Genomic DNA, 14,090 nt, shown 5'->3' on the forward strand with positions numbered 1-14,090 from the left:
AGGTCATGGTAAATTTAATAAAAAAATATTTGTTTTTAATATTGTTGACTCCCCATGCATGAATGGAAATTCGTGTAATTTTTCCGCTACAAACTAATAAGACCGTGAAAGATAAATGTTAGCCTACGTACATTTTTTTAATTTCTTGACCATTCAATTAATATAAAACAGATCATACTTACAGTTCATAATGAACAAAACCTAATTCGACTACATTTATCACAATATTATACAGCAAAAAAATGTCCTCAGTTAAATCTATTTACTATGACTAGATTACTTTTCAAAATAAGTTACATGTGTAAATATTTCAACTACATAAGTACCCTAACATAAGATGATTATTTAGCATTATGGAAATGGTTTGTTAGTTAGGTGTAAATAATATTTTATGGTTTTAAATTAGTTTATATAAAGTAATAGATAGTTTATTTACATTTTTCATAGGGGGTTGAAATTATAATTTGTAGCAAATCTGACTATGCAGAATATTATTTAAAGTAAAAAAAAATCAAACCATCACAATTATTTAAATTCTAAGATAAAAAAAATATTTTAAAGATAAAAATCATTTTATTTAACGTCATTAAGTAAAAAAAAAACATTTTGTTATAAATTAACGCATTCACGACAAGAGTTCTATATGGAACCCAAAAAACCATTGGCATTCTATATGTCATATTGAGTGTTTTTTTACAATAATCACCGAGTTAATGTCAATACATGTATGTTTACATTAAAATTTAGTTTCCATAAATTCATCTGTTTGTAACGTGAGCAGAGTTGCAATCTCAGTGTTGAAAAAGGTGCTTTTTTTCAAAAAGTCTTAGTTTATAAAGTTCATGAAATGGACTATCTCATCATCATCATTCCCTTTGCGCATCTTATGTGCATAGGGCACTGCATTGGTACACCAATTGACTATCTACTTATGTAAAAACATTAATAAAAAAATAATTCCACATATATTCCATGCTGTTTTTTTTCTGGAGATGGAGAAACAGTTTTTTTGAATTTTTCAAAAAAAGGCTTATTACTTGTATAACAACAACCTTTCTCTAAAATTTCAGAGTGAAATTTGAAGAAAAAAAATCGTTATGATTGGATTAATATCAATTATATATTACTATCAGCGCCATAATGTGATATTTATTTATCTGATATTTATTTATATATTAAAGATCACAAATTCTCTGCCTTAGTGTTTATATCAAGTATTATGCACATATGTACTGGGGTTTTTTATACTGGTGCGTCTAAGACACTGTTTTCTTTGCCCTATGACGTTTTACATGTTGGTAAAACTTGATGAGAAAAGGTTAAGAAATTCATTCCTTGTAGTAGGACTCGTGAACTTTTATTTATCACTGGTTGATTTTCAGATTATTCAATCTCTAGTCTATTAAATGTTCAGAAATAACAATGTGAATGTAATAATTACATTAAATAGGCAACAACTATGTATGTATCAAATCTATTCATATTTTAAATATTCCAAATACTGCTTAGAATGGAATTCATAAATTGTTAGTTAATGTGTAGAATAGCACATTCTGATAATCAGACAGTGATTTATAAATTTATACATTAACCTTTTAGTATTTACTTTTTGGCTTTATTCACATAATCTGATAAAATTATGAGTGTTTCCCTTTTTTTAAATAGCTGGCAAAACATTTTTAATTGAAATAGTTCATGGCTACTTGTATCTATCTTTGTTGTTAAATTTATAATAAAATGTCTGATGAATAAAACATACATTTGTGAATTGCTAATAATAAAACCCTAAATTTTCTATTTGGTAATGCATTTTCATAAATTAATTATTCATGTATCCTAATTGTGAGCGTTTGTATTTTTGTTGTATTCTGCTGATGGTTGGTATGGGCTCAGTACTGTATAATGTTTAGGTATGTATTTTCCACTTTCGGTGTTCATATCTTTGTTGATTGATATGAGATATAACTCATTCCACCAGAAACTGATTCATCAAAACCATTACTCATTAGTAATGGTGTGTGAGATATTAATATAAATTTAACAATTATAAATATGAGTAGCAAAAATATAATTTTATTGATTGAATCGGTGTTCACTTCGTAACATTTCATGATAAATTAAATACTTGTTTCCTTATGTTATTAGCATACGAGTCTATTCTATTAAAATAACACAACTGTAGTTTCGGGAGAGAGTCCTCCCATCGATGGGTGATACGAAACTATCAAAGTTCTTTTAATAGAGTAAAATTATATGTGTAACACTAATAACATCGTTTTTATTTTAGAATAATTTGACATAAATATTGACTTTATAAACTATGCAAACAAATAATTAATGTTTAGTAAATTTGTATGTAACCTGGCATAATGATGTTTGTACATAATGACAATTTGAATTTGAGAATGTGTACTAGGTTATAAAGATGCATAAAAATCCAAACATTTCACAACTTTTAATAAGGTTACAGCATTGTGCCTATTCATTTCTGAAATAGACTAAAACACAAAAAAAAATCTACGGTTATCCACAGTTTAAAAACTATCTTCGATAACTTACTGTTAAAGTTAGGTTAAATTTACCTATCACTATTGAATTATTTAATGAATTATAAACATTTACAATATTTAAAAAGTTTGTCCAGATGTCATAATTTTGAATATTTAATGATACAGTCATTGTCTTAATATAAATTTGAACAGTGGTATGTGTTAAACAATATTAAACCTTAAATAATTACATTTACGTTTATGAATAAAAATAATTTTGAATACAATTTGATACATGAGAAATATGTAATTTCTTCATAATATGGCAATACCTCAGAGTAATAATTATCTAGAGAAACCCTTATGCTCTATTGCATAGAACAAAAGCATTCCAAATTTTTGGTTTGGTTTTAGCTTGATTTTTTGTTTAACAACAAACATGTAACAGACGGTTTTTGGTTAACACTTGCAATTTTCAATCCAAGTACCTACGGCCCGTTATATTGATGTAATCTGTAACTAACTTCGTGGTCAATAATCATAGAATGGTTTTTCTCCATATGGGCGACTCTATTAGGTTATTACTCTAAGGGCAATACTGCATTATAAACCGATACTATGATAAAGTTTTATTTTTTACTTTTAAATGCAGAAGATTGAACTGTTGAATTTTTATTTTTTTACTTTAATCTTTATTATTTTGTCAAATCTTGTATATAATTCAAATAAAATATCTTAAGATCCTACATTGTGTACCACAGTTTAAAATCTTGGTCATTAAAAATGTATTTGCATATACATTATAATAAAGTAATATTTAATAATTATTTTTAATATCTATCACATCTATTCAATTTAATGATACATATATCTTTGTATACCTAATTTAGTATTAGTCATAAATACTTTGTGTTAAAAATAAATTTAAAAAATTACAAAGCGTATTTTATTCACAATACCTATTTTCCTTGGAAACCTTACTTAGAAATGAAATACTAGAGCAGTAATCGATATGTGGAACAATTTTTATACATTTACATATAGATGAAGATGTTTTCAGATCAAGTATATTTCTAAGTCAGGAATCGAACCCGAAACCTCTTGCATGGCAGGCTGACCATTACACTGAACTTAAGTATTATACAATACTTAAGTATTATAATGTATAATACTTAGGTTCAATAGCAGATTGACACACCCTTTTTTCACTATTGCTACAACGATAGAATCTGGATAAAAATGAATATATCAATTGAATATGCTCCTCATATAGCAAGAATTTAAGTATAAGACATTTTCATTCAAACTGAATATCTGTACCTCAGAGGCAGATGGATGCAAACCCAGAATTTGATAAAATGACATTTCGATTTTTGTATCCAGTTTATGATTATGTCTATTGATTTTGAAGAAACCTAAGTTTTAATAATTGAATCAATGTATAAACTACTACCATCACGCCATTTCTCCGTAGGGGTAGGCAGAGAGAAAGGACCACCACACAGGTCTATCCTGGCATACATTCCTAGCTTTTTCCACATTCATACATCTTGTCATACATGCCCTTCGGTTCTGTCTGCTTTTGACATGACCAAATATACATCTAGTATTCTCGAGACTATTTGTTGCAAATCATCCTTGCTGCTTGCTAACAGAACTGCATCATTAGCATACAACAAGCAGCTTACTGAAAAATTATCCATTTTTGTTCCAATACCCATACATTCTATCTCTTTCGTACAGTTGTCCATGTATAGATTAAACAACCATGTCGACATTACACATCCCTGTTTCACGCCTTTTGAGATCGCAAACCAAGATGTGAATCCTCCATTAACTCTTACACACGCTGAACTCTCCTCATAGAGAGATGATACTGCACGTATCGTATTGTCAGCTCTATGATTTTTTTAAGTTTTGTATTTTTGAAATTACTCCGCATGTGACATCTCAAATTCTCTTCTGCTTCTTCTCGGTAAGTTCTGCCAATCGATCCACTAAATTACCGTAAACCGGAAATCTTTCACAACTGTATTATCATTGGTTGATTCAAATTGTGGCGGGCAACGCCAACAGCCGTGAGGTTGGCAGGTCCGAACCCTGCTTTGGCCCGCAATGCGTATTCCGCTGCAACGTCAGCCTGGACGAGTCTACTAAACACCGCACATCAAAAGAACTCAACACATTTCATCTTGACAGTTCGTGTTGCCTGGCCGCAAGCTCTCCACCAGTGCTCGCTATTGTAAACTCCTTCTGTACGAAATAATAAGATGTAACTCGTGTGTAACTACTTAATAAATAACTTCAATTGTAATCTATCTTTCTCATTTAACCTCAAATCTACCCACCCTATAATACAAACTAGTGACATTATTGCTAGTAAAGTAGATTATTAAAAAATAATATTTTTTTTATACATTTTCAAGAAACTTTGAAGTACAATTGAATGCTCTAATTTTTACCGCACACAAGAAACATCTTTTGTATCCAATTTCCCATATGGCTGAGTTCCTCACTGAGAAAAATCTTTGTTGGATTTTTTCTTGCAAATGGCAGGAATCAAACCCGTGACAGCAGTTTAACAGTTAGCCATTTAACCAACGGCACCTCTCATTTTTTATGAACTATTTATTTATTTGTTTTTATCTGTATTATTTTTTTTATATTTACTTCCTCTTAATACTTTTTCCATTCTTCATTCCTATTTTTCTATCCCATTTCCTTATCCTCCTTGTGAATTGTAAGTTATGTTTTACAGTGTTCCTATGTGGTCTTAATTGATCTAGTTATTTTTTGCACTTATAGTATGTGCTGTTTAATTTTGTATCAGTGTTAATTTGAATAAATAAATAAGTTACGCTGTTATAAAACCCCAACACTTAGTTCGCTATTTAAATGTTTATTGTGGGGGGAGAAATGAGCTCTATCGTATCTTTTTTTTAATATACATTTGGACCCCTGTATTTAGTAGCCTTACGTGTCATGTACAAGGCTAAGGTACTCCGAAAAAATCGTTTTTGTTTGTCGTGGAAATGGGATGTTCGATCACTGATTTTGGTTTATTACCTTTATGAGTCCAATCACCATTGTTGCGAAGTTCAAGAACAATAGCGCGCTATCATATCAAGAAATATTATTTTTTTTAAATTGCATTTTTAACTGCTCAAATGTCGGAGCTTAGATCTCAGCTGTCAATTTCAGTACCTGTTAACTGCCGGAGCTGAGATCTGCGCTTCAAAATCCTCAAGCGAAATTTGCCTTATTTCCATCGCTATTGTGGACCTTAGGGCCTAATATGATTTTTTCGTACTACTTTTTGAATGAATGAATTAATAATTTTTGAATGAATTAATTAATACCAGTCATCGAACATCATTGGCGTCATAATAGTGCCAAAAATTGCATTAACGAAAAATGTAGGTATTTTTTCATTAGTGGTTAAATTTAGGGATTGATTCAAGTAATAAAATCACCACCACTGTCAATATTTCGATAGTTTAATTTAAATAAAGTGACAGTAGTATTCGTGGAATAAATTGGACATGGGCTTTTTTGTAAAAAGTATTAAACAGTTTTAGGTTATGCATTGTTTATAAAAAAATTAATAAATAATTTAGAAATACATGATACATAATATGGTAGATAACAAAATTACGATTTTTACAAACTAATTAACGCAATGAACGGGTACGCGCATAGATTGGTTTGAAAATGAACGCCATAGACTAAAGGTTTTTTATAAGAAAATAAATAAAAACAACTTTGTTTTTAACCACTTTTTTTTTTCTAAGGACCGGTTTCAAAACTACACAAGCTTCTTCATCAAGGTATACTTAAATAATAAATTTTATTTTATCAGTATTATGATGTGTATGGAACTAATAAATCAAGTCTTTTTGTCTTGTAAGGATGGTAATGTGAGATGGATACTTGATGAAGAAGCTTGTGTAGCTTTGAAACTGGTCGGTAGAAGAAATAAAAAATAAATGGTTAAAAACAAAGTTGTTTTTATTTATTTTATGCTAATGAATAACCACAAAGTTAGTGCTTCAAATATAAAATTTATATAAAGGTTTTTTGTCCATTTTATCTAGTATTTGTATAAATATCATACTGCTTTGCTATGATAGCCTGCATATCCCCTACAATGGTTTTTATGGAAAAAAATGCAGTTTTGTGACGCAACTTTTGTTTTATTCGTTTTTTCTATGCCAAAGTACAAAACTTTAGTTATCACTCTATGAATGTTGTGTTATTATTATTATCATTATTATTAAGGATAACTTATATAGTGCCATTTTTGTAGTAAATTTATATAATCTTATATAGACGATATTGCAAAGTTAAAAGCACGTAAATATATAGTTTATATTGAGACCAACCAAGAATTGTAATCCATCAGCAATTATGTTCCGTTTACACATAAAAATTACGATCGCAAAAAAGACTAAAAAAAAAGTGCGCACAGGCAAAATGCTCAGGAATTGGGGAACATTTTGCATCTTCCTAGTTTTGTTATTCGATCAGTTAATGATATTTATAAAATCGCTATCATTCGACCAATCTAAACGTTTTTTTATTGTGTGACATAAGAAACAATTTAGCACAACGCACAGCAATGAGATCATAAAAAACACTATATACTACATATCAGAAATGCAATATCACAATTAATTATATGCAGTACATGGTTACAAAATTCCCGAAGACCGTATTTATATTTATCACAAAAACAGTAAAAATATGCTTCTGTAAATTAAATAATCAAAATGTCAGCATTGAATTCTACATCTTCTATTATATTATTTTCAAGCAAGTTTTGTTTAAAAGAAACTAAAGAATATTAACTTTTCAAGAAAATCGGAAATTTTCAGTGATCTCAAAACTAACCAACATGCTTTTTTCATCATCATTCCCTTTCCGCATCTAATATACTAATTGCAGTGTGTCTTGATAATTTTTGGTACATGATCTTACGATCAGTCTTATGCTTCAGGTGCCAGTCCAGGGACTGACACACAGATTCCCGACATGTCAACCATGTCGGGAATCAAATCCGACACCTTGAATGGTAGGCAAACGCACTGACCACTACACCAGGAGGCCGATGAAGTGCATTTGATAGCGATATATTATTCTCAATAAAAATATCAAAATATTTGTATCTTTTATTTAACGTAATAAATGTTACTAAACAATAACCATTATAAAGTAATTAAAATAATGAAGAATAAAATAAGTTGTGTGATAAACAAATGAAAACAACAATATATTGTAGAAATGCAGATAAAGAATGCCAGTTGCAAACTCAATAGTACGCACAGTGATTGATTTATCATTCAATTTATGTTTTTACAAGTTACTGAGCAAATGTGGCAAATTCAAACCATTTTTTTAATTTTTAGATCACTTCCTGTCCAGTAAAATGAGCATTAAGGACCTAGTTCAATACTACAGTTATATGAGATATAACCCCAATCGCAGGTGATATCAAAAATGACCACTATTACCAATTGAGCATTAAACAGTTAAAAGCAAATTTGTAAATTCTTGTTTTTAATAATTACTTATTCATATTTTTATTTTCTTTGAGTTGAAAATGTTATATTCCATTAAAATAAATTTATGTATTTATTGAAAAAACCTTTGTCATTTCAATATTGGTAGAGAAGAAATAAATAAAAACCAAATTTAAGCTAATACATACGTATTTATTTATATTATTGGTTTAAATACATGGTTAATAATCTTTTGTAATCAATTTACATGTCATTAAACTACATTCATAAATATAAAACAATGTAAGATTTACGCAAAATATTACATGTTAGAATAAAATAAAACTATCGATTACCATTAGGAAACCGCTCCTTTAGTTTGATTAATATGTTCCATCATTCGAACAAACCAGGGTTGAATTTTGGAATTGTTCATTAAATCTTTGAATGCATCGCACCCTTCAATACTGCTGAGGATCCCATACACAGCAAGGTCAGAGAGATCGGGCTTAGAGCCACCCATGAATGGAGTACCATTTTCTTTTATAGCCCGAGCCCAATAATTACATTCGTCATAAAGTGACTCACGAACATCACCCTTCAAATTATGCCTGCAAAAACAGAAATTTCTTATTATATATAAATATTTTTAATTAAGAAAAGGGGTGGGCGCTTTCATTATATAAGTGTAAGACGTCTGTCAGCTAGTTCACCTAGGCTGGTATTCCGAACGCATTTACAGGGCGCTATAATGCATATTTAATACGTAAAAACACGCTATACCGCGCTATAATTTCGTTTGGAATGCCAGCCCTGGAATGCATTAGTTTATTTTAGATATTTCGGAGCAGTTGTGCATTTTTGTATTTCAGTTTTGTAGTTTGTATTTCACCCTCTGTGGAAATCGTAGCCAGTTAAATTACTGAAGTGGTGGAGTGATATGACTGAACTTAGAGATAACGAAAATAAGTCTCCCTGCGGCTTTCAATATAGACTGCTAGCCAGTTTTGCCTAGCCATTTTATTTATTGGTAGGCCCGCATAGATACCATTACAATAATGAAGTCTAAACACTACAAAAGGATTTATTAACTCTCCCTTCCCGGTGATTTTTAGCAGGTACACATTGCATCTAATAACTTTTATTTCTGTATTAATATAATAAATACCGGGTTCAAATTTTCGGAATTTCTTTGTTATACGAGGGTTGTCCCTAAAATAAGTTTCCCTATTTTTTTTCACAATGAAAACCATTTTTATTTAAAACGAGCAATACATCATTGGAAAGCTTAGACTTTCATTTATTTTTCTACATAGTCTCCCCGTTGACTTCGATGCACTTTTTCATCCGGGTCACCATCTTTTTGATTCCCTAGTCATAAAAGTCTCCCGCCAGGCCGTGAAGGTAGCTCAGAACATCTTCTTTCAGCTCCTCTTCGTTTGCAAATTGCGTTCCACCGAGGTGTTTCTTCAAATCAGGGAAGAGATGGTAGTCGCTCGGGGCCAAGTCCGGACTGTATGGTGGGTGTAGGACCATCTCCCATCCGAATTTCTCAATGAGTGCGGTGGTGACGCGGGCTGTATGCGGACGAGCGTTGTCCTGATGAAAATGGATTCCATTTGTCAGCATGCCCTCCTCTTGTTTTGTATGGCCCTTTTAAGATTTTCCAGAGTTTTGCAGTAGCGATCAGCATTTATTGTTGTGCCGGTAGGCATAAATTTGCACAACAATAGGCCTTTCTTGTCCCAGAATACCGTTGCCATGACTTTGCCGGCAGACAGCGTTTGTTTGAACCTATGCGGCATCGGCGATTGCAGATGTTTCCACTTTTTGGATTGTTCCTTTGTTTCCGGTGTGAGGTAGTGGGCCCACGTCTCGTCCCCAGTGACTATAGAGTCTAAGAACTCCTTACCGCCGACTTTGAAGTCCGCGAGAAATGTGGTGGCCACTTCAACATGCCGTGGTTTCTGGCCCTCCGAAAGCATCCTGGGGACCCACCTTGCACAAACCTTAGAATAACCTAAATGTTCTGTTAGAATCTTGTCTTGTCTATAGCTGTCTTGCTGACATCTGGGATCATCTCGCTAAGCTCCCAAACTGTCAGCCTTCGATCTGCCAGCATTGCCACTTCCACTTTCGCAATCGTTTTGTCACTGACCAATGACCGTCCGGACCGCTGTTCGTCATGGACGTCTGTGCGCCCTTCTTTGAATTATTTGCACCACTTGCGCACCATTTGAACACTCATGCATGTTTCTCCATACAATTCTGTCAGTTGAGAATGAATTTCCGTCGCCGAATGGCCTTCGGCACACAAAAAACGAATCACAGAGCATACTTCACACCTCGCGGGCGATGCAATCGGGAGCTCCATTCTTTATGGCTGCGAAACCGACACCGAGCGTCGCAGCGAGTTTGGCCGGGTGGGGATGTGGAGGGGAAGACTAACCTACGATCCGTTGCCGGATTTTACGTAACAGCGATCCGCAAGCCCGTGGCAAACAGGGAAACTTATTTTACGGACGACCCTCATACATTTACGTATCGATTGAAATAAATTATTAAATAATAAATACTTGTTGAGCACAGAAAAAGTATTTATCAGTATCGATTTTTGAAAACATAAATAAATTATACCCATATCAATTTTTTTCAACATTCGTCCGGAGCAGGTTTCGTAGCTCTATGACTCATATATTTACAATCTAAGTTATGCTTGCCTTTTTTTTAATGCTTTACTGATCATCCACATAACATACGCTCCGACATTGATCATCAATGAGCATTCCCATGATGGGAAATGTTTTCTCCAGTCTCCTACTTCAGCATAATAATTAAATGCCTGATATGCCTCTCCAACCGAGCGATAGACATTGGGAGATAGAACATGTACTAGGACTTCATCAGACCACTTCCTCCAGTGCCGCTCATCTCTGGAAAAAAATAAAATAAATTATCAATAATAAGAATTTAAAATACATTTACATGGAGCATGTACCATTCTATTTTACTTCAAAAGATATTTTATGTGTACAAATCGGGTATTTTTTTAAAACCATTATAAAACTTTAAATTTCATTAAAAGAAACAGACAATTGTAAGACTGCAGTTGATTTTATTGTGTTAAAAAAAGTGAAAAGCAGCCACAGAATGCATTAGGTTAAATTTTTAATAACTTTTTCCAACAAATAAGAATTTTTCCCACAAATATTTTTTTTTTCAACAAATAATAATTTATTTCCGAAATGGTGAGTGTTATATTGGCTTCCAATGCTTTAGGGTTGTTGGTAGATAGATAGATAGATCATGATCTAAGCGTAGTTCCATAGGAAATAATCTAATGGTGTCAAATCACAAGATCATGGGGCCAATTAATAAGGCCATTTCTGGAAATAATATTGCCAAACTTGCCCCTCGGTAAATTCATGGTTTCACGGAGAGCCCTATTTATTCGGCGAACTGAACATTGATTAAAGTAAATTTCCACAATTTGCAAACTTTGTTCGGGTGTAAGATGTACCATTATTAATTTGAGTGTTGTTACAGAGCAGAAGTGTAAGAAACTGTCAATTATTTTGACAAGAGACAGTATTACAAAAAGTAGCTTGACAATTTTTAGAAAATATACAAATGTCAAAGAGTTAAGTTGTTCAAAATTTTTATGCTAAATCATTTTAAACTTAATTTTTTTATATTTAGAACATAAGATGTTTTCATCTGAACTGTTATTTTATATTTACAGATGTTATGTTACCTTTTTAATTTTCTTATTGTTTTTTTATGTTTTATTTTTACTATTTTTTTTAGTTTGAATTATTCTACTGCTATGATTATTTCTGTAAATCATTTTTTTGTAAAGATTCTTTGAAATAAATAAATAACGATTTCTACTATTAAAGTAATGAGGTTTTTGCTCAATATTTTTAACTATACAGACCAAACTAAAAATATGTAGTGTTTATATATATGAATTAAAGAAGTTAAAAAATATTAAATGTTTTTAACATTTTAAACAATATTCTCAAAAATAACAACTAAAAACTATGTTTACAATAAAAAAGAGGTACACGTCTGTTAACATTCACAACAATTAATGCAGAACTAGATGCTGGTCTGCTGGCTTCTAAACTAAGAGGATATTCCTCGGTTGCGGAGCTCTGTTAAAACCCTGATAAATATGAGGCAATAAGATTATTATGAAGGTTTTGGAATTTGTTTGTTTGAATATTGTTTTTCTAGTTTTTGTTTTTAATGGACATTGGAGTGCTGTAAGCCAACTGTCATATAAATTCTTATACTTACTCTAATTCTTCAGCCTTTCTATTTTTTGGAATATTATTGAACATTAGGAAATATTTGTTGAGAATTTCACTTCGAGCTTTTCCATTTTCATCAATAAATGATATTGGTGGATAGTATGTGATGATTTCTCCAATATCTTGTGATTTATCAATTAGATAGGAGGATAAAATTGATATTATAGCAGTGCTATCATTTATTTGCTGCAAAAACAAAACAAATATTAGTGAACATTCTGTAGTAGGATATGCAGTAAGGTACATTATTGACTGCATTTTGTACAATACAAAAAGCAATGTTTGTTATTATGGGACCCCACTGTATATTAAATGCTGTGTAAGATAAAAAGGTAAGCTGTGTAAGTCTTAAAAAAATATAATTATGGTAAGAGTATTTTTAAATAGATATAATTATTTATTAAACACACCATATATCCTGAAGCCGTTTTCACTAGTAGAATGGGAACTTTCTTATAAGTGGACCATTTAATGGACTGACGTAAGACCGCATCCACTTCAACGACATCGTACGATAATCCATTGGCATCTAGAAACGCTCGAACCTTGCAGCAAAATGGACACGTCTGATATTGAAACAAAACAATCTGCAGATTTGTCGCATCTGTTGGACTGACAACCTGAAATATATTTTTTTTAAAACAAAGTGAGTTGCATATTTTCTTATTAACTTTACCTTGTCTGTTATCAGAATTATGTTATAATATGTATTCAATGCGCAATAAGACACATTTTTCAGTTTGCGGCTATTAAGTTATTACCTTTCGTGTAGGTTTGACATTTGGCATTTTTTGGAGGACCTGAGGTTGGTTATCATCTTCCTTAGGATTTCGTACGCGAGACTGATTTATTTGATAATGCGTATATCCGGAATATCCTCCTCCGAGGAGGGCTCCAACGCTCGCACTGACTAACGTGAATTTAACAATTCCCTTGGACTTTGTAGACCTCGAAGAATAAAACGCTACATGTTTCACAGCATTTACTGATTTGACAGTGAACAATGGATTAACCGCCTTTAAAATAGTTTGAGGACGCAAAAAGTTAAACAGAGACATTGTTTTTATTTCTAGCAAACTGAATTAATATTATTTAACGATTTCACATAACCATACTAATATTACGCCGTAAACACCACTCGATTTTTGTTGCTTGTTACTTTGCTATGTCCTTAATAGACTTAATCTTTACTCGTATTCAAGGTTTAAATAAAATTACTGCTTCGGCAAAATTACTATTCTTAATTTCTTAAATAGTTCAAAAAGCTGATAATTAAGGTCTTCCACCAATCGTCTTCCCCACAAATTATAAGTCTTTTATCATAGATTATATCTTCCGATTTCCAATCTTCCTTTTCCGTATCCAGTGTTGCCAATGCCAATTTTCCAAATTCCCCAAAAATCTAGATGAAATTTCCCAAATGGGGAGAAACAAAGTCCCGATTCCTCACGAATTCCTTACACAATTATCTCAAGAAAGAAAAAAACAGTTTTAATAAAATATAAAAATACACAAATAATACAACAACATGAAACACAAAGTAGCGAGGGTTCACCACCGGTAACTTTGCCATTTATGTGCATTTTTTTTTTTTAATAAAAAGAAATATTTGTGTTCTTATGATTTACCCAAATATTTACTTTTGAGGGCCATTTTCAACGAGTTGTAAATAAATCACTATTAGAAAATGGAATCGAGTTGGGGTAGAGTGGGATTCGAACCACGGACCTTGAGTCCGAGAATTTAATATTTCAATATTGTTTAATTTAAACGAAATATCTTCGATA

At 31.7% G+C, this 14,090-nt stretch overlaps 1 protein-coding gene across 1 annotated transcript; it reads right to left on the reverse strand.

Annotated features, from left to right (window-relative positions):
* Nucleotides 1–8,179: 8,179 nt before the first annotated feature.
* Su(P) (prostaglandin E synthase Su(P)) lies at nt 8,180–13,679 on the reverse strand. Its single transcript, XM_088230090.1, has 5 exons — nt 13,065–13,679; nt 12,714–12,923; nt 12,290–12,489; nt 10,708–10,920; nt 8,180–8,598 (listed from the first exon to the last, which is right to left on the reverse strand). Exons 1-5 carry the CDS (start codon nt 13,359–13,361, stop codon nt 8,346–8,348), a joined length of 1,173 nt encoding a protein of 390 aa, XP_088086216.1. The 5' UTR covers nt 13,362–13,679; the 3' UTR covers nt 8,180–8,345.
* Between the last annotated feature and the right edge of the window lie 411 nt (nt 13,680–14,090).

The sequence above is a fragment of the Micrasema longulum genome, unplaced genomic scaffold, assembly GCF_059751315.1.
Source record: "Micrasema longulum isolate JH-2025_06_02 unplaced genomic scaffold, ASM5975131v1 h1tg000730l, whole genome shotgun sequence".
Classification (NCBI taxonomy): Eukaryota; Metazoa; Arthropoda; class Insecta; order Trichoptera; family Brachycentridae; genus Micrasema; species Micrasema longulum.